Consider the following 26,124-nt stretch of genomic DNA (forward strand, 5'->3'; position numbering starts at 1 on the left):
CTTGTGGATTATCATTTTCGTTTAGCTCCTGCTCTAACCCAAATAAACCTGGTATCCCGTTTCAAGAACAAGTGCATTCCAGGAACGATGGCTTCAGTCATGCAAAGAACATAATTGGCCTTTCCTACTGTGAAACTCATCATTTTTTGTTTGACTTTATTTCTACAGTCCATCCAACTTCTTCATCTGGTTGTGGATCAGCTACTGACTGTTTGCAAGGGCTTTGGTATAATCATTTCATATTTGGATGGCTGTCTCCTCTCCGCAGAGCTGGCGTTAAAGTCACAGAAGCCAAGGGAAAGTTAAAAAGTCAGTGGCATTGCAGATTTCAACTGGCATTTTCAAATTTGCTCTGAGATCTGGTGCACATTGCCAGGTGTGGGTGGAAGGTTCATACATTATTACTAGTTGTGAATTCGGAAAGCAGAGGGTATGCTTAATTTTATGTCTGTGAACACTCACTTGGTGGGTGAACAGGAAAAATGCTGAGGGATCATTGAACCAAATAAAACAAAACCAGAATTAACATTTAAAATATTTTACACAAATCCCCGGGGCCTTGCCCCCTGGTGTATCAGCTGATAAGCTTGAATAACAGAATCATGTAAGGAGACATCAGTCAGCTCTCAGCTCGGTTACAAACTATAAAACATACAAACTTGCTGAAAATACTGTTCACAGCCAATTATTCATTCTTTTCTTGTTTGGTACCCAGAGGACTTCTGTTTACTGAATTTAAATAGTGCTATATCTCTAACACATAGTTGTTCTCATGGAGGACACAGGCAAAATTAACTTTCCATCTACCCAAGCTGAAGATTAAGCAAAATCAGAGGACAATATATAACAACATATTTTGTTCATTTTTCATTTTATTTTTCATGTCAGGCACAGAGACACTTTTTATCTCTTTCCTGAATATTTTAATTTTTCACATTTGTTCTAGTTCTCATAGACCAACGTTCCACCGTTTTCCCTCTGGGAAAATCAGGAAGAAATAGTACTGGAAGTGACCCTGAGAAGTAGTATAGTCTAACTTTTGGTCCCAAAACAAGATCAGCTATACCTGTCTTAATTCCTTCTGATCAATCATGGTTGTTGAAATGAAATTTCAGTAGCTCTCAATGTGTTGTTCCTGTGGATTCTATAGGGATTCTATAGGTACTTAGTGAATAAAAGACAGACGAGGGACAACGTAGGCCCCCTCCAGAAGCTATCAGGTGAACTGGCTACCCTGGATTTGGAGAAGGATGAGGTTCTCAATGACTTCTTTGCCTCAGGCTTCACTGGCAAAGGCTCTGACCACACCACCCAAGTCTTGGAAGGCAGATGCAGGGACTGTGAGAATGAAAACCCTATGCCCACCATAGAAGAGGATCTGGTTCAAGATCATCTTAAGAACCTGAATGTGCACAAGTCCATGGGACCTGATGAAATCCATCCGTGGGTCCTGAAGGAGCTGGTGAATGAAGTTGCTAAGCCACTGTCCATCATATTTGAAAAATCGTGGCAGTCAGGTGAAGTTCCTGATGACTGGAAAAAGGGAAATATAACCCCCATTTTCAAGAAGAGGAAAATGGATGATCCAGGGAACTACAGACCAGTCAGTCTCACCTCTGTGCCTGGCAAAATCTTGGAGCAGATTCTCCTGGAAGGCATGCTAAGGCACATGAAAATCAACAAGGTGCTTGGCGGCAGCCAGCATGGCTTCACTAAGGGGAAATCCTGCATGACCAATTTGGTGGCCTTCTATGATGGGGCTACAGAACTGATGGACAGGGGTAGAGCAGTTGATGTCATCTACCTGGACTTGTGCAAAGCGTTCGACACTGTCCCACAGGACATCCTTGTCTCTAAATTGGAGAGACATCAATTTGATGGATGGACCACTGGGTGGATAAAGAACTGGCTGGATGGCCGCACACAAAGAGTTGTGGTCAATGGCTCAGTGTCCGGCTGGAGACCAGTAACGAGTGGTGTCCCTCAGGGATCGATGTTGGGACCGGTCTTGTTTAACATCTTCGTCGCTGACATGGACAGTGGGATTGAGTGCACCCTCAGCAAGTTTGCCAATGACACCAAGCTGTGTGGTTCGGTTGATACCCTGGAGGGAAGGAATGCCATCCAGAGGGACCTTGACACGCTTGTGAGGTGGACTGATGACAACCTCATGACGTTTAACCATGCCAAGTGCAAGGTCCTACACCTGGGTCGGAGCAATCCCAGGCACAGCTACAGGTTGGGCAGAGAAGAGATTCAGAGCAGCCTTGCGGAGAAGGACTTAGGGGTGTTGGTTGATGAGAAAATGAACATGAGCCGGCTTCAGTGTGCGCTCGCAGTCCAGAAAGCCAACCGTATCCTGGGCTGCATCAAAAGGAGCATGACCAGCAGGTCGAAGGAGGTGATCCTGCCCCTCTACTCTGCTCTTGTGAGACCTCACCTGGAGTATTGTGTGCAGTTCTGGTGTCCTCAACATAAAAAGGACATGGAACTGTTGGAACAAGTCCGGAGAAGGGCCACAAGGATGATCAGGGGACTGAAGCACCTCCCGTATGAAGACAGGCTGAGAAAGTTGGAGCTGTTCAGCCTGGAGAAGAGAAGGCTGCGTGGAGACCTCATAGCAGCTTTCCAGTATCTGAAGGGGGGCTATAGGGATGTTGGGGATGGACTCTTCATTAGGGACTGTAGTGACAGGACAAGGGGTAACGGGTTAAAACTTAAACAGGGGAAGTTTAGATTGGATATAAGGAAGAAGTTCTTTACTGTGAGAGTGGTGAGGCACTGGAATGGGTTGCCCAGGGAGGTTGTGAATGCTCCATCCCTGGCAGTGTTCAAGGCCAGATTGGACAAAGCCTTGGGTGGCATGGTTTAGGGTGAGGTGTCCCTGCCCATGGCAGGGCTGTTGGAACTAGATGATCTTAAGGTCCTTTCCAACCCTAATTATTCTATGATTCTATGGATCCCAAGGCAGTGTAGTAAATGTTCACTTAAGTCAATAAAGCCATGGTAGCTCAGACCAGGTAGAGGTCTGGTCCCCAGGGTTTTCAGAAAGGGCTTTCACAAAAAGACATGGGTGACTTGACACACTGCTCTAAAATAGAAATCCATCGGTAATAGGCACAGTAAGACGAACCTTGTCAACAATGGGATGGGACAAGGCTGGCGGTGTCTGCAGAGCATAGGGCAATGTCTGCATGATAAGGCAGAAGTGGGACCAAAGCTGTAAGGTCTGAGGAGAGGCACTGAGGAGAAGAAACAAATATGGAGCTTTAGGCAGTGCAGGGGTGAGCCCCAAAGAGAAGGGCAGTGCCCCTGGCTTCACCAGGTATTTTTGCCTATGCTGGTTTATTTTCTTTCTCACCCGTGAGGGTTTTGTAGTCACATGTAACCCAGCACACCAGGGACCTAAGAGATCCTGTGGCTCTGCTGTTTGCTGCTCTGATTCAGCAGCATCCCTTCAAACAGCTCTGTGCAGAAAGGAGAGCTATCTCCCCCTTGCTGTCCTCCCCTCCTTCTTCTGCACACCAGGATACTTTCCAGAGACCCTGCTCAGCAGAGCAGTGAGGTACGTGACTCAAGTCCTGAAAGCACTGACCACTCCAGCCACAGCACCACTGTATATTGATGCAGAGAAACACACAGGATCAAAAAGCTGTTTGTAGAGCTAAATGGAAACGAGTTTTTGCTGGAAACTGATACATGTTTGTTAACACTTTTCAAGCTATTGCAATGTCTGTAACAAGCAGCACTGCTACACAGATAAGTTACATGATTGAAGTCTGACTAATGACAACTGCCTGACTGACTTCACTACTTTGGTAAGGCAGACAGAAATATATATATATGCCATACCCCACAGGTACTTGAAAAGGGTTCAATTTAAACCAATTAATAAAATAGCCTGTTTGGACAAAATATAATTGTTCTCCGAGAATACGTGAATTCAACACTGCTAGAAAATCCCTGCCATCTGACGTAGAAGGATTTATAGGTTTAGTGGAAATTGCTTTCCCCACTGTCCAGATTAAATACTGCAGGATGATTTTTTGTATGAGTAAACATCCTTCCAAGAACGATCAGACCGATAATGTCTTAAAAAGAGGAACAGGATCTACATTTTGGTTTTCTTCTTTTTGTATGGACTATTTCTGGATACAGAACCTTCAGGTTACATGTTGACTGTCCATAAAATGCATTTTAGCATCTTCCTCCTGTTGTGGGGATGGGTTTTATCCACTGAATGCAGAGCCCACAGACAAGGAAAGGAAATACATGAGGTATACAAAAAAGGCAGGTAAGTCTCATTTCTTTACATTCAAATAGTTACAGTACGGCCAAATGTAATGTTTCAGGTGAAGATATAATGGCTAAGAGATAATGAAAATTTGCATTTGCAGATTGTACTCTTTCAGTCAAAAATATTTTTTGCTGCTGGTTTTGCCAATGAATGTTTTAAATGAATTTTCTACAGTGAAAATCTACATTGTTCTCCTCCCCCCAGAAAAGGGGTTTCTGATGTATCTGAAAGTTTGAAAGTGTGCAGAAAAAGAAACATTTGCTTGTATTTGTTGTGATTAAAATGTGGTAGAGTATGTGCATGAAAGCGGAGAGGAAATTTAGGTCCATGAGGATTGTTGCATTCACTGAAGATTAGATTGACTGGAGATCTCAAAAGAAAACATTCAGAATTTCTTTTATTATTCCCATACCCTTTGTTTTATAGAGTTCTTGAGAAGAAAAAGTTAAAGCCTCTCTGCAGACTTCAAGGCTATGGTCTGTTATCAGAGGAAACAGAAAGAGCTTTCACTATTGAATGTACACATTAAAAATCATTTAAAACATTGACTATTATCTCTCTTTCATGCAAAGACTGTGACTTTTTGCTCTTGCTATCTGTAGACAGCCATTTTAGGAGGTTTTGAGTTGAGGAAGGTTTTTTGCTACAACTGATTTCTGATTACTTATATCTAATTTGGGGAATATTTGGAACTCTGCATGAGGATTTTTATACTCAGGCACATAACAAGGGGCATCTAGGGGAAAAAATCCCTTGGATGTTTTTTTGAGAACATAGCTGACACATTAGTTTTCTGTCCAAATGCTGTGTACTTCTGCCTGTGACAGACTGAACCTACATTGTTTCTGCTTTGCTATAGTCACTGTTTCTGTTCTGTAATGACTCTGTATTATCATCAATACTGTAATGTGTATGGGGTTGGAAATGCAGGAATGTCACAGTCTTGAAGAACTCAAACCACTCCTGTTATCCTTCAGGACAAATGACTGAAAGGTGGAAGGGATGGCAAGCACAGTGCCTTTTTGTTTTCTTGTAGCCTCTTGCAGCAAGTCAGGGCTACATTAGAGTGACTCCAGTGTCCCAGTTGGCACTTGGGGGTCCATGAGCCATTTTATACATAGGAAATGGTTTTAGCAGTGACACCTGTTTCGTGGACGTATAACTGACAAGATGAATACAGTGTCTCTGTTCATGATCAGCCCTCAGATCATGCACTATCAGAGACAGTGTGGATGCAAGACAGGCATGAAACCTCTATTTTCACTGAGGCTCCATGACAGTGGCAGAAGAGGTGACATGCTGACTGTAGAAAAATAAAGGGGTAAGAAGCAAGGTACTGCCATTTGAGCTGAAAAGTGCCCACCAGAGGAATGCACACACACAGCCATGTTCTTGTTTAGCATCTTTAACAGAAACTCCCATTGTACCAAACACTTAACAGTGCCAGTGCAAATAAGTCGACAGTATAGCAAATCACAGCAAATCACAGAGTGTTAAAAATACATGACAACAGAAAATAAATACCTATTCAGTTCATGTAGGAAATGCCTCTTCACCCATGCCTTTTATATACAGTGTAATTGTCCATCAGAAAGCCTCGAGGTGTCGTGGCTCTGAAAAACTGGGTCCACCTCCCTCCCATTGTGCCCACACTGGCCTTGGAGGTAATCTGTGGCCTATTTCTGCCTCAGTAGAGCAGTACAGATGCTGAGGAGGGCTGATGAGGAGAGAGGAGCAAAGCTGTCATGCGGCTGCAGGGCTGTCCATCAGCAGCGTGGTGCTCAGTACAGTGTTTACTTTCCCCTGTGATGGACTAGGCCGTGAGAGACCGATGGTTTTAACAGCTTTATAATTTATAAGGTGAAAAAGGTCACCTGTCTGATTTGGTGCTAAGCACAAGCAACAAAGCCTTCTGCATGAATTGTGCATTGACTCTCTAACTTATGATAATTACCTTCAGTGTCAAGTAAACTCAGAATAGGATCACAGATATTTTTTAACTTCAACCTCCACCCATTTGCTCCTGTTCTATGTCAGCTTGTCTCTTCTTCATCCATGTATTTACAGGTGGATCAAACCCCTTTTTCATCTCTGCTTAGATATATTCAGAAGGTTAAGCTTCTTATATTTGTCAGTGCAGGATTTTTCCCAAGCTTTGAGTCAATCATTTTCTTGTTTTCTTCTCACCCTTCACCCCCCACTAAACCATGCCACCCAAGGCTTTGTCCAACCTGGCCTTGAACACTGCCAGGGATGGAGCATTCACAACCTCCCTGGGCAACCCATTCCAGTGCCTCACCACTCTCACAGTAAAGAACTTCTTCCTTATATCCGATCTAAACTTCCCCTGTTCAAGTTTGAACCCGTTACCCCTTGTCCTGTCACTACAGTCCCTAATGAAGAGTCCCTCCCCAGCATCCCTATAGGCCCCCTTCAGATACTGGAAGGCTGCTAGGAGGTCTCCACGCAGCCTTCTCTTCTCCAGGCTGAACAGCTCCAACTTCCTCAGCCTATCTTCATACAGGAGGTGCTCCAGTCCCCTGATCATCCTTGTGGCCCTCCTCTGGACTTGTTCCAACAGTTCCATGTCCTTTGTATGTTGAGGACACCAGAACTGCACACAATACTCCAGGTGAGGTCTCACAAGAGCAGAGTAGAGGGGCAGGATCACCTCCTTCGACCTGCTGGTCATGCTCCTTTTGATGCAGCCCAGGATATAGTTGGCTTTCTGGGCTGTGAGCACACACTACTGGCTCATGTTCAGTTTCTCATCGACCAGCATCCCCAGAACAACCCCAAAGCATGGTTGCTTTGCACTTAAGTCAAAGCCAGTACCTTTTCCCACCACAGAACTAGATCCTGAAAGAAAAACAGAGCAAGAGGGGATGCTATATAGCATCAAGAAAAGCTTGTAGTGAAGATTGCTCCTGAACATTTTGATATTGACTCTATTTTCCCTCCCTTCAACACTCAGCCCTGAATATCCATTATGCAGGAGAAGAAGTCACAGCAACTGACTTTGTTACTCCTCTCTAAACATCAGTATCTCTTGCTCCACAGGGCTTGGGGTAAGGATCAGGATGGAAAACCATCCCTTCATTGCAGCCTTTACCTTCTGAAGAGAGCCACAGGCCTCAGTGGAGATTGATGGGGGAAATCTCTTCAAAGTGGAAAAGGCTGTCTCCCCACCACCACAGGATGCTCAGGGTGGCTTCATTTGCACACATGGCTTCCCTAGCCTCCAGAAGCTCTATAGGAGCACAAAACCATCCATCCGCTTGCCATACTGCCAGGGCTCAGCGCCAGCCACTGGTGCTGGCAGGCAACACAGGCACCTGCTGTAAAGACCTGCCACCTTGGGTGCGCTGCCAGCTTCCCACTGTCCCTGACAGACGTGGTCAGCTTTGCTCCTGATCTTCATGGTGCAGCTGGCAGAGGAAGTACACAGGCTTTTACCTTGTTTCTTTGGATGGTGTTGTTCTGCAAGTGTTGCTCTCAAATTAAAACTCTGCACTTTTCAGCCCAAAGGCTTGTCCTTTGACCAGCTCAAATCCAGCAGAGCCCACAGCCTTTGCACTCCTGCTGATGTGGTGGATGGGATGAATGGGGGCCTGCAGGATCAGACACCTTCTCTGTCACAATTTTTGGCACTGCAGGTACCCCAAGGCAGCCATTCTAGGATGTGACAGTGCACACTGAAACCAGCAAAGTAGATGGCTTTATTGCATGGGACTTATTTCAGAAACCTCCAATATTGTAATTCACTGTAAAAATGTCTGTGTGCCAGTCAAAGACTCAGCTACTTATTTTTGCTAATCTCCAGGGCAAATCACCTCAAAGGAATTTCACTTCAAAGAGCAGCAATATAAAAATAAAACCTTCCTCACCTTGCAGACCTGCTCACAGTTTGCAGTCGGCCATGTGCAAATCCTGCAGGGTTTGCAAAGCTTTTTACTCCTGTTACATCCACAGTGCCAAAACTCCTACAGGAAGCAGCTGAGATCCGGAACACCAGTAAGAGGGCTGTCTGCTGCTTTCCCAACTGCTCGGGCTCATGGAAAGCCACCAGGCTGCACAGGGGTCACTAGAAGGATACAAAGGGTCACTAAAGGTTACAACATTGTTATGCCAAAGCCTGTGTTACTAATTAGACTTGCAGAATCTTCTAGAGAGGATGAGCAATAGCGAAAGAACTGGCCTGGAGCTGAGCCCAGGTTGCTCTGCCAAAGCTAACTGCTGTGAAAAAAATCTCTTTTAACACTAAAATCTCCCTGGACAGCATTATAGCCACCTTTCAGACAAACAACTCTCAGCAGAAGAGATTTCACTGTACAAGATCTACAGATCATGTTTGTTTAATCTTAGCTGAGGGACTCGCTTTATGTTTTCAGTCATGTCCTTGCCATTCCCTGAACATCTTATAATCATTTTGCTTCACTCTGGTCTCCAAATAGTAACTAATTTTCTGCTCTGTTAGAACTCCCTGTCCATGTTTGTATCAATAAGAGCTATCTTTTACAGCAGCTGAATGACATCTTCTACAATAAGCCATGGGCTTGTTATCACAGCGTCTCTCTCATGGCCAAAGATCTTTATGGCATGTTCAGATGTGATTATAATTAGCGATGCACTTCATAAGTGATGGGAACCACCCTGCATCATTATGGCCATAGTTCCTTCCCAGTCCTTTCTCAAAGGCTTAGGATCATACTGAACGTTCACAATATTAGTTACCTTCCCTTGTTTTTGTTGAATTTGGATAGCAGTTCTGTGTTGTCAACTCCTCCATACGCTGGCCACATTGCGTGCGAGATATCTGGCTCTGTAAATCACGTGCAGCTATGCTGGTACCCTCACTGCGGCTGCCTCTTACAAGTAGGGCAGCTCCTATCTTCTTGCCCTCTTAATGCTTCCTCTGGCTTTATAAATTCATCCCTATCAGGATTTCTTCCTTTGCCTCCCAGCAACCCTTAAGCCATTCTCTTGTCCTAGAGTTTTGGTGCCATATCTTATCTTCAGGATTGATCCTGAAAGCATTTATTTGTATGAACAAAGCTTACTAACTCAAGCTGTCTTTAAATCAGAGTGCACAATAAGCCTATAAAATGCCTGTTGAAAGCATTGCCTACAGGACCACAATATCAATAGGGATCCAGGAGCACCAGCAGCTCCCAAGGCACTGTTTTTGAGGATCAGCAATTTCTGCTGAGGCTTGACACCATTTGCACCAGCAGTGCTGGGTCTCAGGACACAAACAAGTGTATCCATCTTCCTTGTTGGTAACTTGCCTTTCCCTTTCCTCCTCTCACCTTCATCTCCTTCACTCCTTTTCTTTCCCCCATTCAACGTTCCTCCTCTTCTCCAACTTGATGTTTCTCTTTTGTTGTCCCTGACTTTCTCTGTCCTCCTCTTCACCTGCCTCAGTTACTTGCCCCTAAGCACATCTCTTGCACCTGCCACACAGCTCTGCGAAGTTTTCTCCTATCACTTTTAACTCTATATTATTCTGTAACTTCCTTCAGTAGTCCAGCAGCTGATGCTGCTGTCTCAGCTCTTCCACCTTCCAGAAATCCTTTTCTTCTGTCCAGCAGTACCCATCTTCTCTGTCCTGTTAGACATTAAGTAACCTCTTATTATTGCTTTGCTATTTCTTCCATTTGCCTTTCCACCCCTGTTGTTCTTTCAAGTAACTTCAGTCCTGCAGGACAGCTTGGAAATCTTGAAGGTTTTTTTCTCACAACCTGACCAAAAGTGTCCTCTCTGCTTATCGTTGCAAATGAAGATGCTTTGAAAACTGTGTTTTCTACTTTCATCATTATCACCTTTCATCCTTTCTAAAACTTATTTTGGGTCTACACTTCACATAGCTTCCTATTTTCACCCAGGTGATTCATGGCAGAACATAGTCTCTACTGGTACTTCTGTAGCTATGTTCATATACCCATGTAGTGGTCCACACTGGCCCACTAATGATACAGTACCCAGTCAATGTTGCTACCATGTAACTTGCTCAGGACCAGTACCTTGGTATTGTCTTCTAGCCCACCTCACTCTGATGTGTTTTGTGACCTGGTGTGAGGAGATGTAACAGCCTTCAAAAATCCTATCTGCAGCCCAGAAAAAAAATACCCAACACAAAACCAAACCAAAAAACCCCAACCCAACCAACCAAGCAACCAAAAAACCCAACAAAACAAACACACAAACAAAACACACACAAAACCCCCAAAACTAAGTCAAACCCAAGGATACTTCAAGGCAGTTTCCGCCCTTCTGAGTTCATATCAATTGTTTGATTTTCTGGTTTTGGGGTTGGATTCACAACAGAAATGCTATTGTTGGTCTTTCTTCTAACAACTGCTCAGCCACCTTCTAAACTCAATTGTATTTTTAGCACTCTCAGTTTTTGATGAGAGTGAATATCACAGCATGATGACATACTGTGTTTGTGTACTTCCTTTCAAATTTCTTCTCCTTGCTATGTGTTACGGAAAATCTTTAGCAACACATTCCTGTCACCTTCACCAGGCCACTCCTGGTTTTATATCATTGCACCATGCCACTTGGCTGTTGTCTCCTTTCCCACCCAGAAAGCCCAGCTCAGGCTGCCTGGAAGCCCTCCCCACCTCCGAGCTCTTTCTCTCTCCTCTTACGCTGCTCTGTCTTTTCCAACTATGGGCATTGGCTATGTGAGATGTGGACATACCTTGGTGTTACTAATAGCACTGAAATGCTTTCTATTTGGTTTGCTGCTTTACCCCTAGTAACAGCTAACCTCCTGCTTGTCTTTCTGAGCACTGTGGAACATTAAGCAAGAAATAGCCGCAATGATACTGAGACATTGTTCCTAAGCAGTAACAATTGATTTGGAGACTCATTATCTTAACATAGTTTCTTAAAGTGCAATGGAAAAAATTAAAGATACAAAGTACAAAGCTATGTCCACTTTTCTGAATTTGCTAACACTGAATTTCTCTGAAGTCACTTGGCATCATGAGATTCTGTGGTAATTCTCTACCCAGAGTTCTGATTTTGACCGTGAAAACCCTCAATTATGCTTCAGTTTCTTATTTTGCAACCATTCACATGTGGGGAACTTCCATCTTTCTGACTCTTTGATTTCTTTACAAGTCTCTGGAAAGGAGCTGTCAACACACTTTTGGAAATGGAGATGCCCTGTGTCATCTTGGTCACCCCCATCTACAAGGTCATTCACTTCTCAGAGAATTCTATTTATAGAGCAAACATCCCTCGAGAAGGTAAACTGCTTCTCACTCTTCAATATATGTTTATCTGGTGTCTACTGTTAGTGGTTTTATTGTATTTGTAGCTAATTTGTCTAGTGGAGCAGTCTGTAGCTTCAAGGAGTCCACTCGGAGCTCTTTCTCCGAAGGAGTGGAAAGTTGTCACCTTCCCCTCCTGCGACACCAAGGACAATTCAAATGCTGGTTCAGCAGTTTCTTACTTGGCTTTCTTCTGGGTAAAAACCTAGTGACTTGTTACTCTTCATTTACTTTAAATCTGCCTCTGGTGCTGTGTCACGAATATTTCTTAACATTGCCCCAACAGCAGAATTGTTACAATTCTGTATCTTTTGTAGTGCAGACAAATTCTTTCATTGCAAATGTTTTTGATTGCCCTTATAAAGACAGAGTGCTTTCATTGCTGTAAGTGATGAAGACAAGCATAGCATCAATAATTAGCTCGTTATTCCCCATTCTGCATTTGTACAACTCTTTCTTGGTACTCCATACAGTTCTTTGTATTCTCTTTTACTAAAATCCATCTTCTTGACATCAAACCTTTTCTCCAGTGTGTTAAGGCTGCTTTGAATTCTGATCCTACAACCCAAATACCTGTTCCTCTTCCATGCATGAGTTTTGTAATTCTGCCATCTGCATTATTATTGAAAATATTGACTCGTAGTTTCCAGGATGGAATTTGTGAAATGTCATTTAATGTCTCTTGAAAGCAAACTAATGGCAGTTACTCTAACCATGATCTTTCAACCATGCTCGAAATCACAATTTCATTTCAACTGTATTTCCCTAATTTAGTAAGGAAATATTAAAACCCTCACTTAAATCTACTTTTCCCCCTGCTTACACTAGGGTGGCCAGTTACACTGTTAGAAAGGACGTTAGACTGGTTTGACATCAATTATTGCAAGGATTCACTTTGAGTCTTTATAATCTCGTTATCCCTGGGGGGAACAGACAAGTGGATCATGAGCTTGCCCCATTTTCTTTCCAAACATCAAAACTCCAACATCCTTATTTTGTCCCCTTCTTAAAGCCAGGTTTTGTGCTTAACCTCAGGGCTGCCCCTCAGGGACATCACCCATCTGTGAAGAGTCCTCAGAGGTACCTGCTTGCAGCTCAGAGGCTGTAAAACCTGGTGCTCCTGGTGTCCCCAGGGAAGTGCCATCAGCCTCTGTTGACTTAAAATACCTCCCATCTATCTAGATACTCCTTAACATGTTCTTCCTTAATACTGTTCTTCACTGATCTGCACTGCACTCTGTTGACATCTGTTTGTAAGTCAACAATCTTCTTCAAAGACTAGGGCAGACATGAAACCTTTCAGCATGTTCCGCATCGCCCCATTAGTTTCTCCTCTTCATCCATTTCTTTTTTTCACTTAGCTGAGCCTTGGCACCATGCCTGTCTGGCAGGATGGACCTCAGTCACACTCCTTCTGCTCCCTCCAACCTTTCCTTTCAACCCATACAATACAAAACCACCAAACACACCCCCTTAGATGCAGTTGGATGCAATTTCTGCCACACAGGGACCCTTCCATTTTTGCAAGATCAGGTACAGTGCCACGACCACCAGTGGCATGGCATTTTGTGAACAACCTATATGTGGAGGTTTGTTTCATTTTTCTTCTTTAGTAGTGTCCATGTCCACGCAAAGAACAAAGAAAGTGCAAAATGTAACACGTATGTATACGTCTCCTGGCCCTGCATATTTTGCAGTCTGAGATTGATCTATATTCCAGTATTACTGGATTAAAATGGGGTTCTCATTGAATTTTTGTGGCGCTCAAAAATAAGATGGTAGAACAACTCTGAATAACACTGTTTCACAGACTTTGTGACGTGAACATTAAAAATAATCCTCTTTCCCCGTTTCTGTTCATAGATTTAAACACCTGCAATAGCAGTGGGTCACCTTTCTTCACCATCTTTAAACCTACAAATCATAAAGACACATGACCCAACATAATTACAAGCAAATACGGGCTTACCAAATGCCAAGATGAAATACGTTTCTTGATTAACTTTCCTCAGTTTTTAGTGGCTAGTTTACAGCTCACAACTTTGTAGCTCTCCCAGTCTGAGTACAAATCAGTGTGTTTCTATCCTACGCTATCCCTGGGAATTAGTATATTACGCAGCGCATTGTGTCCCCTGCAGTGCAGTGCTGGATAAGGGCAGCTTTTCAACAAAGCCTTGACTAGCCATAGTTTTATGGGCAGAATGAGGAGAGCACACCTCTTGCCATCCTCCTGCCCAGCATGGCATGAAGGCTGTACAACATAGTGCGTGCATCACAGGAGGCACCACACAAGGAGCCTACCAGTCTCCACCTAGGGAGGGAGAGCCCAGAGCTGAGCATCATGGCATAGCTGGCAGGGATGGGGGACTTTTCATCACTTTCATTGTTTTCCAATTAAAATTCCTCCTGAAATCTGGCTCGGCAAGCTCCACACCCTCCCTTGCCTTGCGTCAGTGGTAGGAGAGGCTGTGGATCCTCTGCACCACAGCACAGCGTGAGCTGCAGAGCTTGTATCTACAAAGTTAAGCATGTGGTGGTTTCAGAGGGTAGGGGGAGAGCGTCCACAGTCTCTGCACCACAGGAGGAGTGGGAGCATCACCCAAGCACAAGGTATACAAGCAGGAAACAGCTACCAGGTATCTAAGCAGGAAACAGCTACCAGGTATCTCTGCCCCAGTTGTCAGCTTCCTGGGGTGGCAGGCACCTCTGCTCAGGGTGGGAGGTTTGGAGTGAGCTGCAGCCAGAGCCACGAGCCATAATATTGCTGATGACACAAGTAACCAAAGAGACAGAGATTATGCCACAGCCACTTGCCAACAATATCTCCTGAGACAGGATCTGTTCTGACATCTCTTCCCTCATCTGCCACCCTAAGATTACCACAAGGGATGGAGAGGACAGGCTGTCCCAGAACTTCATGAAATCTGATAATAATGTGTTAGCCCAGTTTGCCAAACCCACCAGTACCACTCCCCAAGGATGTCATCCTTTGGACCCAGGAAAGACCGTGTAAATCTGGCTCCATTACTTCAGCAACATACTTTTGCTTTTCTCTTGAGGAAAATATGCCACGTCTTGTTTTTTTCCTGAGGAACTGAAACCATGTCTTGATTTAACTCCTCAAGGAAGAAATGTTCTCAGATCCTAATGAGGTTATTCTAACAAGAGTGTAAAATAGGTCACCGTCTACTACAGATGTATTGCCTCCCGTAGAGAAAAGAGAGTATCACTTATAGGTGGGAAGAGTATGCTGCATAACTAATTACAAACGAAAATGCCAAGATTGATAGTGACTTCTCTCACAATTGTTATAGTTACTTCCAGAAGCTCTTATTTCAAAGATGAAGAATACTGTGGGTTTTCTGGTGCGCACTGGAAGTGTGAACCTGACACTCCTCTAACATATGTCCTGTGAAGCCCTGCAACACTTTTTACTGTTTTGGAGTGGCTATAAGTGCCACAGTAAATCTTGGGCTTAAAAAAAAGCTTCAGTTGCTTCATTCACCCTCAGCCCCAGCAAGACGCAGCTTCTAAGGCAGAAGCATCTCATGATCCCTTGAAGCAGTGGGGGGTACCTGGCGGAATAATGATGGCTTTAGAGAAGTTGCATCACCGCAGCTGCCATCAGCAGCCTGAGAGCTGATGCTCTAGCAATGCACAGGGAGCACTGTGACTAAAATAAATGTCACTGTACTCCAGTTGTTGCTTTTTTATAAAGTGCCCCTGTGAGTTCATGAGCCATGAAATGCCTTTTGGCACTGTAACGGCTGGAGATAAATATTGACACTGCAGGGGGAAAAAAGGCTGTTCATTGTTCAGTGTACTTCACCTCAGGAGTTATCAGTTAGTTCTAAAGACAGCCTGTCACCCCAGTGAAGGCAGGGGCAGTACTGTCACACTGTGTGGCTGCAGTGGCAAACAGTTGTGCTGAGCAATCTGTGAGCAATGTCTGGGCCAAATCTCCTGAGTGCAGCTGCCACAAACACTCAGGGACAGCAGATGTGTGAGGGCAAGCTGCAGTGGTGTGCCATTGATTCACAGCCCGAATGGGCAGGCTAATGGGATCCCATGATGGAGCTGCCATTGATCACTTATCCAGCAGAGCACTCCCCAGAAACTGGACCAGAAAAGCTACTTATTGAACAGAAAGAAATGAGGCTTCAAAAGGCAGTAACTGGGGAATGACTGTCAACAGGTAAAGAATGTTTTGCTGACACAGGAGGAGGCAGGAGAGTGGGGAAGGCTTGGTAACCTCAGAGCTGTGACAAGGGGAATGGGACTGGCAAAAACCCAGGGGGAGGACATGAATCGAGGCAAAAATGAACAGAATGTCTGGAACACGAGGGACAGTTTGTCATAGAATCATACAATCATAGAATGGTTTGGATTGTGAGGGACCTTAAAGACCATCTAGTTCCAACAGATGATTGTCCTTCTTATGTTGAGATCCCAGAGCTGAACACAGTAATTGCAAGTGGGGTCTCACCAGAGTGGGGTAGAGGAGGAGAATCACCTCCCTTAGCCTGCTGGTCACTCTTCTTTTGGTGCAGCCCAGGATACGGTTGGCTCTCTGAGTGCAAGCACACATTGCCAAGTCATATTGAGCTTCTTGTCAATCAAAACCCCCAAGTCCTTCTCCTCAAGGCTGCTCTCAACCCATTCTCTGCCTGGCCTGTATTTGCACTTGGGATTGCCCTGACCCATGTGTAAGGCTTTGCACTTGGCTTTGCTGAACGTCATGAGGTTTGCACAAGTACACTTCTCAAGCCTGCTGAAGTCCCTGATTTGTTTATGCTGGTTTGTGATAAGAAAATAAAGTTTAGAGGCAGTGGAGAAGCACCTGGAAGAAATAAGGGGAGCCACCTTGGGTTCCTGGGTGCAGAGGATGGGGAGGATTTAGACACAAATCCTTGATGGCTATGCTTTGAAAGCTCCCTCAACAGGCAGGATAAGGCCAGGGCCAACATAAAGCATTAGATAAGCTCCACAAAGAGAAATTAAAATTAGAAATTGAAAGAACATGCCTGCTTCATCTCTGTTTGAATACCAACATTACTCCTGAACAGCCAAGAGTTTACTAGGGCATTTTAAAGTCATGTAAGTCGGTCAGCTTGTTGCCAGAATCTGCTTATCCCCAAAACACATGAAATTACTTCCTGACAGCCAGCGAATGACAAGCAGGCAGCAGTGAGACATGTCAGCAGCAGCCCAAGGGCGCATTGACAAGGCAGAAGATTCCAGAGAGCACATTTTGCGTTTGCAAGTGCATTTTGCTGCACAATGCCTAGGTCCAAGAGTGCCTAAGAAGCTGCTCCTTGCAATAGCAGTGTTGCTGCATGGCCCAAGGCCATGTGTTCTGTCTTTGGGCTTATTCCCACAAGCAGAAGAAGAGCAGAAAACATCCCGGTTGGCCAACACTTTGCTTCAGGGTGTTTCAATGGTACAGCCCAGTGTGCCCCCTGCTAGCCTGGGAGATGCGGAGCTTGCCTGCTTCTCTGTGGCAGCAGGAAGATGAATTTCCCTCCAGTGCTATCGGCTTTTATAGTTCCCAGCCTTGGGAGAAGTCATCCTGCATAGCCTCTGTTTGGCCACTGCTCACCAAAGGGATGATGGTGCTCGGGTGGTGACATCAAAGGAGTTTGCTGCTGTATCTTCAGAGGGATTTGAAATGCATATTAATGGGCAGAAAGTCTCATTAGTAGAGTTGATTAGAGTTAGTTTTAATTACAGAGAGAAGCTAATTTTTTTTTCAACTTTTAATTAAGGATGAATTAAAACTGTTACATATTTAAAATGTTACTTTTGCTCAAGCTAGCTCTTACATTGCTAAAAGCAATATTGTTTCCTGTAATGCTAAAGTAAAATGTTGACCGATCACCTGAGAGGAATTTTTTTAGCATCCAGCTGGGGGACAGTATGAAACCAGAAACAAGCTCTTTACCTTTCCCACCCACCCCTGAATACTTTTCAAAGGTTTTGTTCTCATGAACACACGCAGCCACCTCTGGTAAGTAGATGCAGCTCTGTACTCTCCACTGGCAAAGGCTCCTGGGCAGCCCACCTTGGCCCGTGCAGTGTGTCCTCATTCCAGGGCCCCTCATGGTGCCAGCCATGGTGTTGGAAGGAGGGAGGTGAGCTGCTTGCCTGGGTCCTTTGCCAGGCAATCAAAACCAGTGGTGTCCCACCTTCCAAATTCATCACTCCCATCCTTTGGCCCTATCCAGGCTCTGAGCCCCCTATCCCGCTACCCTCCACACCTTCTGCCATGCATTTGACACTGACCTTTGACAAAAAGGTAAATAAAAGGTAAATAAAAGGTAAGAGCTGTTTCACACATGTGACAGAAGGTAACACCATGGGATCCGGTGCTTCCTGCTGCTCTTCCTTCCTGATGCCCACACCACCCACCCGTGACTGTCTGTCTCAGTGCTCCCTTTTCCTGTTTCCATGCAGCCGGCCGCAGCGGCAGCGACGGGAAACCCACGGTGAAGGACACAAGCAAGGCAGGTAGGTGAAACCTTATGGTGGCTGCTGCTGGCCCAGCTTTCCCTCCAAGCATCCCTTCTGCAGAGCTGAGCACCCCTCACGGGTTGTCCATCACACCACTCATCCCTCTGCCACTGCCAGGGAAAAAGCACTGTCAAGTCTGCTCACAAAGGTTTTGCCAGTGACTTGCTAATACCTCTCCCGTGCCTCAGCAGGGTGTGAATCTTCCCCAGTACATGCTCACAATGCCTACAGGTCTTTCAGAGACAAAGATAAATCTAAAGCAGAAGCAGGGGACACCTTTCAAAATGCCTGAGGGATATTGATGACTAGAGCTCACTAACGGAGGTAGATGAGTTCCCATTCCTAGAAATTATTAAAATGAGACTGATCATCTGTCTAAGATACTCCATAGTCCAGATAAAGCTCTGGGCTTGAGAGACGAGTCATTGATAACACCACTTAAGTCTCTGTTAGGAAATTGTTGTATTGGCTTCTTGGGGTACAAGTGCCCAAGAGTCTGTGAGAAGTACAGCATGGCGAAGCAGTCTCATTTAGAAGGAGCTTTATCTCAGGAACATATTGCCTGTCAAGTTGCTTTGTTTTCATTTGATCTGTTTCTGTTTTGTCTTGTGTATATTCAGACAAGTGCCTCTGTGGCCATGCCATCTTTCCTTACACTGAAAACCAGCAAAACCTTTCCTCCTGTTTCTGAGCCCTCCTGCTGCCCGAGTGGGTGGCGTGCAGCTCATTCTGAGGGCAACAAGACTTACCCTACATGATGGAGCAACCAAGAAGCTGCTGCCACCACCATTCCAGCCAAACACTGGGGGAGCTTTACAGCATTTTGCACCTTGGATGTGGAAGAGGAGCAGAACATCCTCTGCCCAGCATTTGGTGCAACTCCAACAGTTTTTAGAATGACCCTCCCAGGCTCTTTAATGCTCCATTTTATCCCCGTTAGAAATCTGGGGCAGGAGCTAATAATTTTATCCCAAGTTAGGGGATGGCCTGCCTCCTGGCCTGCTTCCCAGCCTGTCTCCATTTTGTTCCTGAGCAACAGCCAGTAGCTTATTTGGTATATTGTTTCCCTAACTCCTGGCCTCATGGCGCATCACAACTCAATGTCAGAAATGCCTCTTCTTGTTTATATTTCCCCGCTGACCCGCACACACTATTCCTCCAGCCCACACCTTGAATGATTGTCTCCAAACTGTGCTAGAAGCAGGGATAATCTTACAGAGACAAAATGTCACCAAACAAATGTTTTCTCAGTGCCAGAATTACTGCAGGTGCCTAAGTTGTGTGGTGAGTGCAGGGATCACTTATTAGTGACACACTGCAAGCCACTGAAGCAGTTGTGTGATTATGGTCTATGGCGTAAACGGTCTGAGGGGTAATGGAGTTAGGTGGGTGCATACTTCTCACAGGCACTGCTGAGGGCTCACAGCTGTGCTTCTCTCTTCCTGGTAGCCCAATCCTAAAACGAAGCCCTGACATCACCAAATCTCCCCTGACAAAGTCAGAGCAGCTGCTGCGAATAGATGACCATGACTTCAGCATGAGACCAGGGTTTGGAGGTATGAAACATGCATATTGTCATTGTTTCTGTTTTACACTGTCACTTCTTTATACTGTAGCATGTACTCAGGTGAACAAGCAGATTGGCAAGCAGAGCATTTTCCATCTCTAATTTTTGTTATTTTGTGTTGTGACTTCATGACATGCTCAGGTGGAGAGGGATGCAGTGATATAGCCTTCTTCCTTGGATGAGCAAATAGTGTGCTCAAAGGCATGGAAATGTGATTACAGACAATATGATATTCCTGGTATTCAGCAACACTTTCTTTTGATAAAAATCTGCAAATACACCTTATGTTTATCCCTCTAAGATTTATGTTTATCCCTGTAAGATGTCACCTCACTACAGTGATGTGTGTGCATAAATAATGTACCATGTCTACTGACCTGGCCGTTTCATTTGTAACCCAAAAGCAAATATATTTACTGTTAATGCTTGCTCTTAGTTTTGTGGTTGTGTGGTAGAGCAACCGAAGCTTTCAGGGAAATGGATGAAGGAGAACACATTTTCTTTCAGCCCATCAGATTAGAGAATGTTGTAATTTATCTATCTTTTCTGGCTGACAGATGGTCATTCAAATCCAGGATACCATTATATACTCTGATGGAAGAAGATTTTACTGCTAAATGCTCAATATACCAAATACCAGCATGTTCAATTAATTTAAAAAGGTTTCAGTTTCATCGGAGTCTGCTAATGTGAGCATTATTTGTCTTGACAGAGCTCCCGCCGTGTAATTGCCAGAGGTATACAAGAGCCAGTCAAAGCCTGGAGAAGGGAGAAAAGATCAAAATCCCTATTACATGGAGTCGCAGTCAGACCTCTGGGGAGCCCCAGGCTCAGTGGCACATGCTTGTGTCTTGCAACACATCCCCTCCTGTCACCCTGTCTTTTCTACAGCTGAGCAATGGGTGATGTGAAAGTCAAATACACAGAGTAGCTGGCTCTCAGGGGTGTTACTGGCCTGAGAGGGAAGCAGAAGTGAGGAAAAAATTTGGAGTAACTCTCCCACATTCCCTTAGCTGCGCCAATACTGTCCATGTAAAAGGATGTTCTGCTGGGCACCTGTCTTGAGAGCCCTGGACCCAAGCGCTAGAGCTAAAACCAATGAAAATTGCATTTAAGCTTTTAAAGGACACGTGTAGGATGACACAATAAAAACAGAAAGCCTGCAATAGGTCAATGTCATTGCTGATTTTGGTTGTTATTAGGTTTTTATTCTGAATTCCAATCCCTTCTACTTAGAATTTGTTTATTGTCATTTCTATTTCTTACTGAGCATCTATTTTTATCTCTAAGATATGAAAGCCAGAGGATTACTTTGTCTCATCAGGTTTATATTCTGCAAACTTGTAATTTTCCCCCCAGGCCCTGCAATTCCTGTTGGGGTGGATGTCCAAGTTGAAAGTCTGGACAGCATTTCTGAGGTGGACATGGTAAGAGTCACAGAAGAGCTAAGGTCAGATGGGACTTCTGGAGACTGCCTAGCCCAAACCCCTGCTGAGAACAGGGCCATCTAGAGCAGGCTGCCTGGGTTTGTGTCTGTGGGATTTGAATACTTCCAAGGATGAACACTTCACAGCCTTTGAGGGGCAGATTCATGTTTGATCTGAATCTGCTGACAATTACTTCTGTTGATCTCACACTACCATTTCACCTCCCTCTAAGCAGAAGGCAGAAACCTGACATTCTCTTCTCTAAGACAAGATGATGCAACACTGCCAAGACTGTCCCAAAAGATGTGGGTTTCTGCATATTCTTAAAAACCGATAACACGTTTCTCCTCTCCGAGGAGACCAATTAATGTGCTGGTTTTAAAGCACTTTGATACATTGCAGACACAAGCTCACTTCAGCCATGTCCTGAGGTGGTTGGGGGCCAGCTAGCTCCCAACCAGAAGTCATGAACCATCCTGACAGCAGCACTCATTCAGACTGTTAAGTCCTGCTCTCAAAGGGCAGGGCTTCTCCAAGGGGAGAAGTTTCTCCAGAACTTGCCCTTTGGCACATTAGCAGTTTTATCACCCCCGCTGCGTGCTGGCAACCAGCATAAGGCTCTGTTGGTTATTAGGTTTTTGTTATGAATTCCACACTTACTATAGCTCATATACAGTATCTTCACACTAACAGTGAAGTAGGATTTCAGGGGCATGCAGGACTAATACTGGTGCTCTGCACAGGATAATTTCTGTACTGAGTCTCTGTTCTTCGTTTCCTACGATACAATTAGTAATGTAAACCCAGTCAGTTTTCGAATGCTCTCAAAGGATTGCAGATTTTGGTCTTGATGACTTTTGCTGGAAGGGCTTTTTTTTTATCACCAAACACTGCTGAAAGAAAGATGTTATTTCTGCAGGAGATTTTCCATGGGAAGATTCTCCTGCATACAGGACATGTAAACAACAGCCTGTGCAGAAGAGCAGGAGCATAGAAAGGGAATAGATATTTCAGCTTTTGAGTGAGCTGGGTATCTACAGTCAAACAATGACTTGCAGGGTACAGCAGGGAAGAGCAGGAGCATAGAAAGGGAATAGATATTTCAGCTTTTGAGTGAGCTGGGTATCTACAGTCAAACAATGACTTGCAGGGTACAGCAGGGTTGCAATGCTGAGGCACATAAGGGTGCACATTCCCCCCAGCCCTGGGGAGCCCTCCAGATGGCTCTTCTGTCTCCAGTGCTCTCGGCACTCTGACTGTCAGCCATGGGGACTCCGAGATGTCACCTCTCCTGGGATGGTCCCTGCCCTTCTGGTTGAGGAGAAAGCTTGTGAATGCAGCCAGAGAGCCCCTGAAAAGCTTTGGAACTTGAAAGCAAAGAGAAAGAACTTAACACTGAGGATTTAAAAGTAAAAATAAAGCATCAAACACACTCATTTTTTTAAGCAAGCATTAGGATTTTGAACAGCTTCCCTTGGTTTTTGAATACTGCCCTGCACATCATGCTGCAAACATCCAGTAATACACAAGGAAAAACACTGTATGGCCTCCAGTAAAACAAACAGTCAGGGTCAATACTGGCTGTTTACAAAACAATGATGGAGAATACTTTATATTGTCAGAATCAATTCATTTTAACTTGTGCAGCTTTATAGAAAAAGGCCATAGTGGTTTGCAAGACCATTGCTTGTTTTTTAAAGAAGAGACAGCAGTGACAGAGATATTCAGTCTGCACTAAATTAAAGCTCGAGGAGTTACATATATCAGTGTTTCCTTCTTTTTCTCTTACTTTCTGACTATTTGTAAGACAGTGGTAAAATAATAGCGGACATTATGAAATTTCATTAGGACGTTAGAAATCAGATTTTTTTTCCCCCAATTAATTTGAAAACTTATAAATATCTATCATAGGCCAGAGATTCTGTGTCCTGGTTTTGGCTGGGATAGAGTTAATTTTCTAGCCAAAGAGGTATTCCATACCACAGCATGTCATGCCCGGTATAGAAACTGGGGGCAGTTACCCAGAAGGGCAGATCTCTGCTCAGGTCAGGCTGGGTACCAGTCAGTGGGTGGTGAGCAATTGTATTGTGCATCACTGGTGTTTCTGGAGTTTTAGTCCTTTCTCTTTTTTCTTTTTTAATTATTATTAAATTTTACTTTATTTTCATTATTTACCTGCTCAATCCATGGAGTTTATCTTTTTTTTTTTCTTTTATGAAGCATTCCCAAGAATTATATTGGCCTCTAGTATAATAATAGCACAGAATGCAAGTAACAAACCACTTATGCTGAAAAAAGACTGCAGAACCCCCCCATATTTCAAAATGCTTGAAAAGTGCTATGGAGAAAAAGTTCAATTGTCAAGTAATTAAAAAAAAAACCCAGCACCCCAAACTTATCTGACTTCTACCTCAGACATCAGGGCTGACTTATGAGCCTTAGACACTTCCCTCAGTTTATGGGCAATATATTAAGATACACACAAAGATATTGTGCCTATAAACACTTGTATGTGAGGTTATCTTCAGATATGTGAGATCTCCCTTTGAAATAAGAAATAAGGCAAACCCAATTTATGTACCTCTGGGGTCTGATTCCAAATACAACAGAGCTCAAAGAGAAGGAGCATGCCTCTGGTCTAAGAGTACAATGTGTGGGGAGAAACAGCAGAAAACCCTATTTTCGTCAAATACTGAGTAAAAAAGAATTCAGTGGCTGTGCTGGAGGGAGAGCTCTCACTGCAACATGCTCTTTCAGCTGCCTGGGGGGTGGCAGTTGCCGGAGCAGCATGAAGGGCAATGCAGGCAGCAAATGCTTCTTCACAGGTGGGTCCAGAAATGCAGCACCATATAGGACTGTGGGATTAAGTGGTCGGTGGCACTCTCCACCTACTGCTGCCTCAGCATGTCTGCCTTTTCATCCCTGGAGTGGCTGCAGACATCAAAACGCAGTATTTGCATTTCAGAGGTGCATTCACTGCCTGCATGGCCTCTGATTTCTGAATCCAGTAAGTCAGTCTGACCTGGGGAATAAATAAGCTGCAGCCAGTCATGTCCCCTGCAGCTCAGGGGGTGGATGTTCCTTCAGGAATAGTACTTTACAGCTTGTGGTTTGTCCCAGAGAGGAGAAATCACTGCTATGCCAATAAGGTGTATGCTGTAACACAAGCCTGTTTGTTGCAGGACTTCACCATGACGCTTTACCTAAGGCACTACTGGAAAGATGAGAGACTGTCCTTCCCCAGCACCAACAACCAAAGCATGACCTTTGATGGCAGACTGGTGAAGAAAATCTGGGTCCCTGACATGTTCTTTGTCCACTCCAAGCGTTCTTTCATCCACGACACCACCACAGACAATGTCATGCTGCGGGTCCAGCCAGATGGGAAGGTACTTTACAGCCTCAGGTAAAGCTGCATTCAGTCAACGGGAGTTATTTGTGGAGCGAGAGAGAAAATGGTTTAATTGATTCCTGTATAGTGCTTTTGCATGACTTCATACTGAAAAAAAAAGCCTAACAAAGAATGAATGTGCTGACTATCCACTGACATCTGAGTCCCTGTGCAAGTTCATTAAGTGCTTGTCGCAGGAAGTCAATCTCTATGCTAATGTCACTGCTTCCACCAGTGTGCTTTTGCCTTGTGTGCGTTGTTATCCAGTGCTCCTGCTGTCAGAAAGCTGTAGCCAGATGTCATAGTCCCCTTGGGGCATCTCGCTGGGGACCAGTGAGCTGTGGGGCACACTGATGAAGAGCCAAGGCACCATGCAAGGAAGAGAGCAGTTTCTGGTAATAAACAGAAGTCCAATGCAGCTATAGTTATCCACTGTACAACAAAGTCCCTGGGCCTAGCAAAATGTGCAATTTCTATTCTAATAGGTAATTATGAAGAAACATAAATTACACCAAGCACAACTTGAGCTTTATCATAAGCAACAAACCACGTAGAACATCCTTCAACATCTGAAGTGACAAGCTTCAGAGCAAGGGTATATGGCTCCGGGTGACTCACATGTACGGTTAAAGCAAACCAAACCCTTGACTTTGGCTTTTCCTGCTTTTTGCTCAGTTTCATGTGAAATGCATAAAAGCTCCTTGAAGGGACATTTTGGGTAAACTGTTTTGTCTTCTAGCTTGAGGGGTGATCCCAATCCTGGCTTTCTCCCTTATTTTCCAACTGGTTGATCAGCTTTGGGAGAAACATTGCTGGTCTAAGTCTGAACATTATTAAAGCAGGATTTTTTTCTTTCTGATAACTAACACTTTCATACTTGGAGAGCTTTCATACCTTTATACTAGATGGGGAGCATCTGTCAGTCTCCAAAAGAAACTAAAATCAGCGCTTTAGTTTTCCTTGGCTGCAGCTCCACTGAGAAAACAAGTCTTGCCAAATGACCCGTAAGAACCTATTAAAGAGGAAATTGCTGTACAATATTCGGATGCAAGAATGTCAACAGTCTCCACAGCAATGAAATAGTAAAACACATCCTAAATAAGCAAAGTATCAGATGACAGATAATGTATTCTGAAGGACAAAAGAGAATGAAAATCTGACTGCTAGGAGGTCAGCATCAGCAAAATCCATACATAAGTTTAACTAATGATAGGGTTGCAGAAGCTGTGAAGACCTTTAAGTGCATTCTATACAGCAACCTTAGGAGTGGCAGAGGTAGAGCTGAGCCTGCCATCAAGTGAGAAATTCATCTTCCCAGCCTGCTGAGGTGTTTTATGATTTTACAAAAGAAAGGGAAGCAAATAAAGTCTTGATCCCTTTGGTGTATCAGTTTGACAAGAATTTTCTTGTTCTATGACATTTTTATATTCCTGTACATTGGAATTCAAAGCCTGAAGAATGTCTACCTTCTCCTTATTAAAGCTATTTCTTCACTCAGCGCATTAGACAAGGTTCAGGTATTCCTTAGTCCTTTGCAAAGTTTGCTCAGGTCCTTAGCACAATAAGAAAAAAAGACAATATAATGTCATATTGCTGCATGATACCAATCACCTGCGCAGCAAGCCTTTATGGTGTCTAAAGAAGATGGG

At 44.2% G+C, this 26,124-nt stretch overlaps 1 protein-coding gene across 1 annotated transcript in view; it reads left to right on the plus strand.

Moving 5' to 3' along the window:
• Positions 1-4,172: 4,172 nt before the first annotated feature.
• Positions 4,173-26,124, plus strand: part of GABRR1 (gamma-aminobutyric acid type A receptor subunit rho1) — a 28,007-nt gene continuing 6,055 nt past the window's right edge. The window contains exons 1-5 of the mRNA XM_057432083.1: positions 4,173-4,294; positions 18,034-18,087; positions 19,540-19,646; positions 21,017-21,084; positions 24,267-24,490. Of these exons, the coding sequence (XP_057288066.1) occupies positions 4,173-4,294; positions 18,034-18,087; positions 19,540-19,646; positions 21,017-21,084; positions 24,267-24,490 (575 nt within the window). The remainder of the gene's footprint in view (positions 4,295-18,033; positions 18,088-19,539; positions 19,647-21,016; positions 21,085-24,266; positions 24,491-26,124) is intronic.

This window comes from Pezoporus wallicus, unplaced genomic scaffold (genome assembly GCF_028554395.1).
Source record: "Pezoporus wallicus isolate ANWC-B61680 ecotype Strahan unplaced genomic scaffold, APGP_CSIRO_Pwel_v1 contig_4847, whole genome shotgun sequence".
In the NCBI taxonomy this organism is placed as follows: domain Eukaryota; kingdom Metazoa; phylum Chordata; class Aves; order Psittaciformes; family Psittacidae; genus Pezoporus; species Pezoporus wallicus.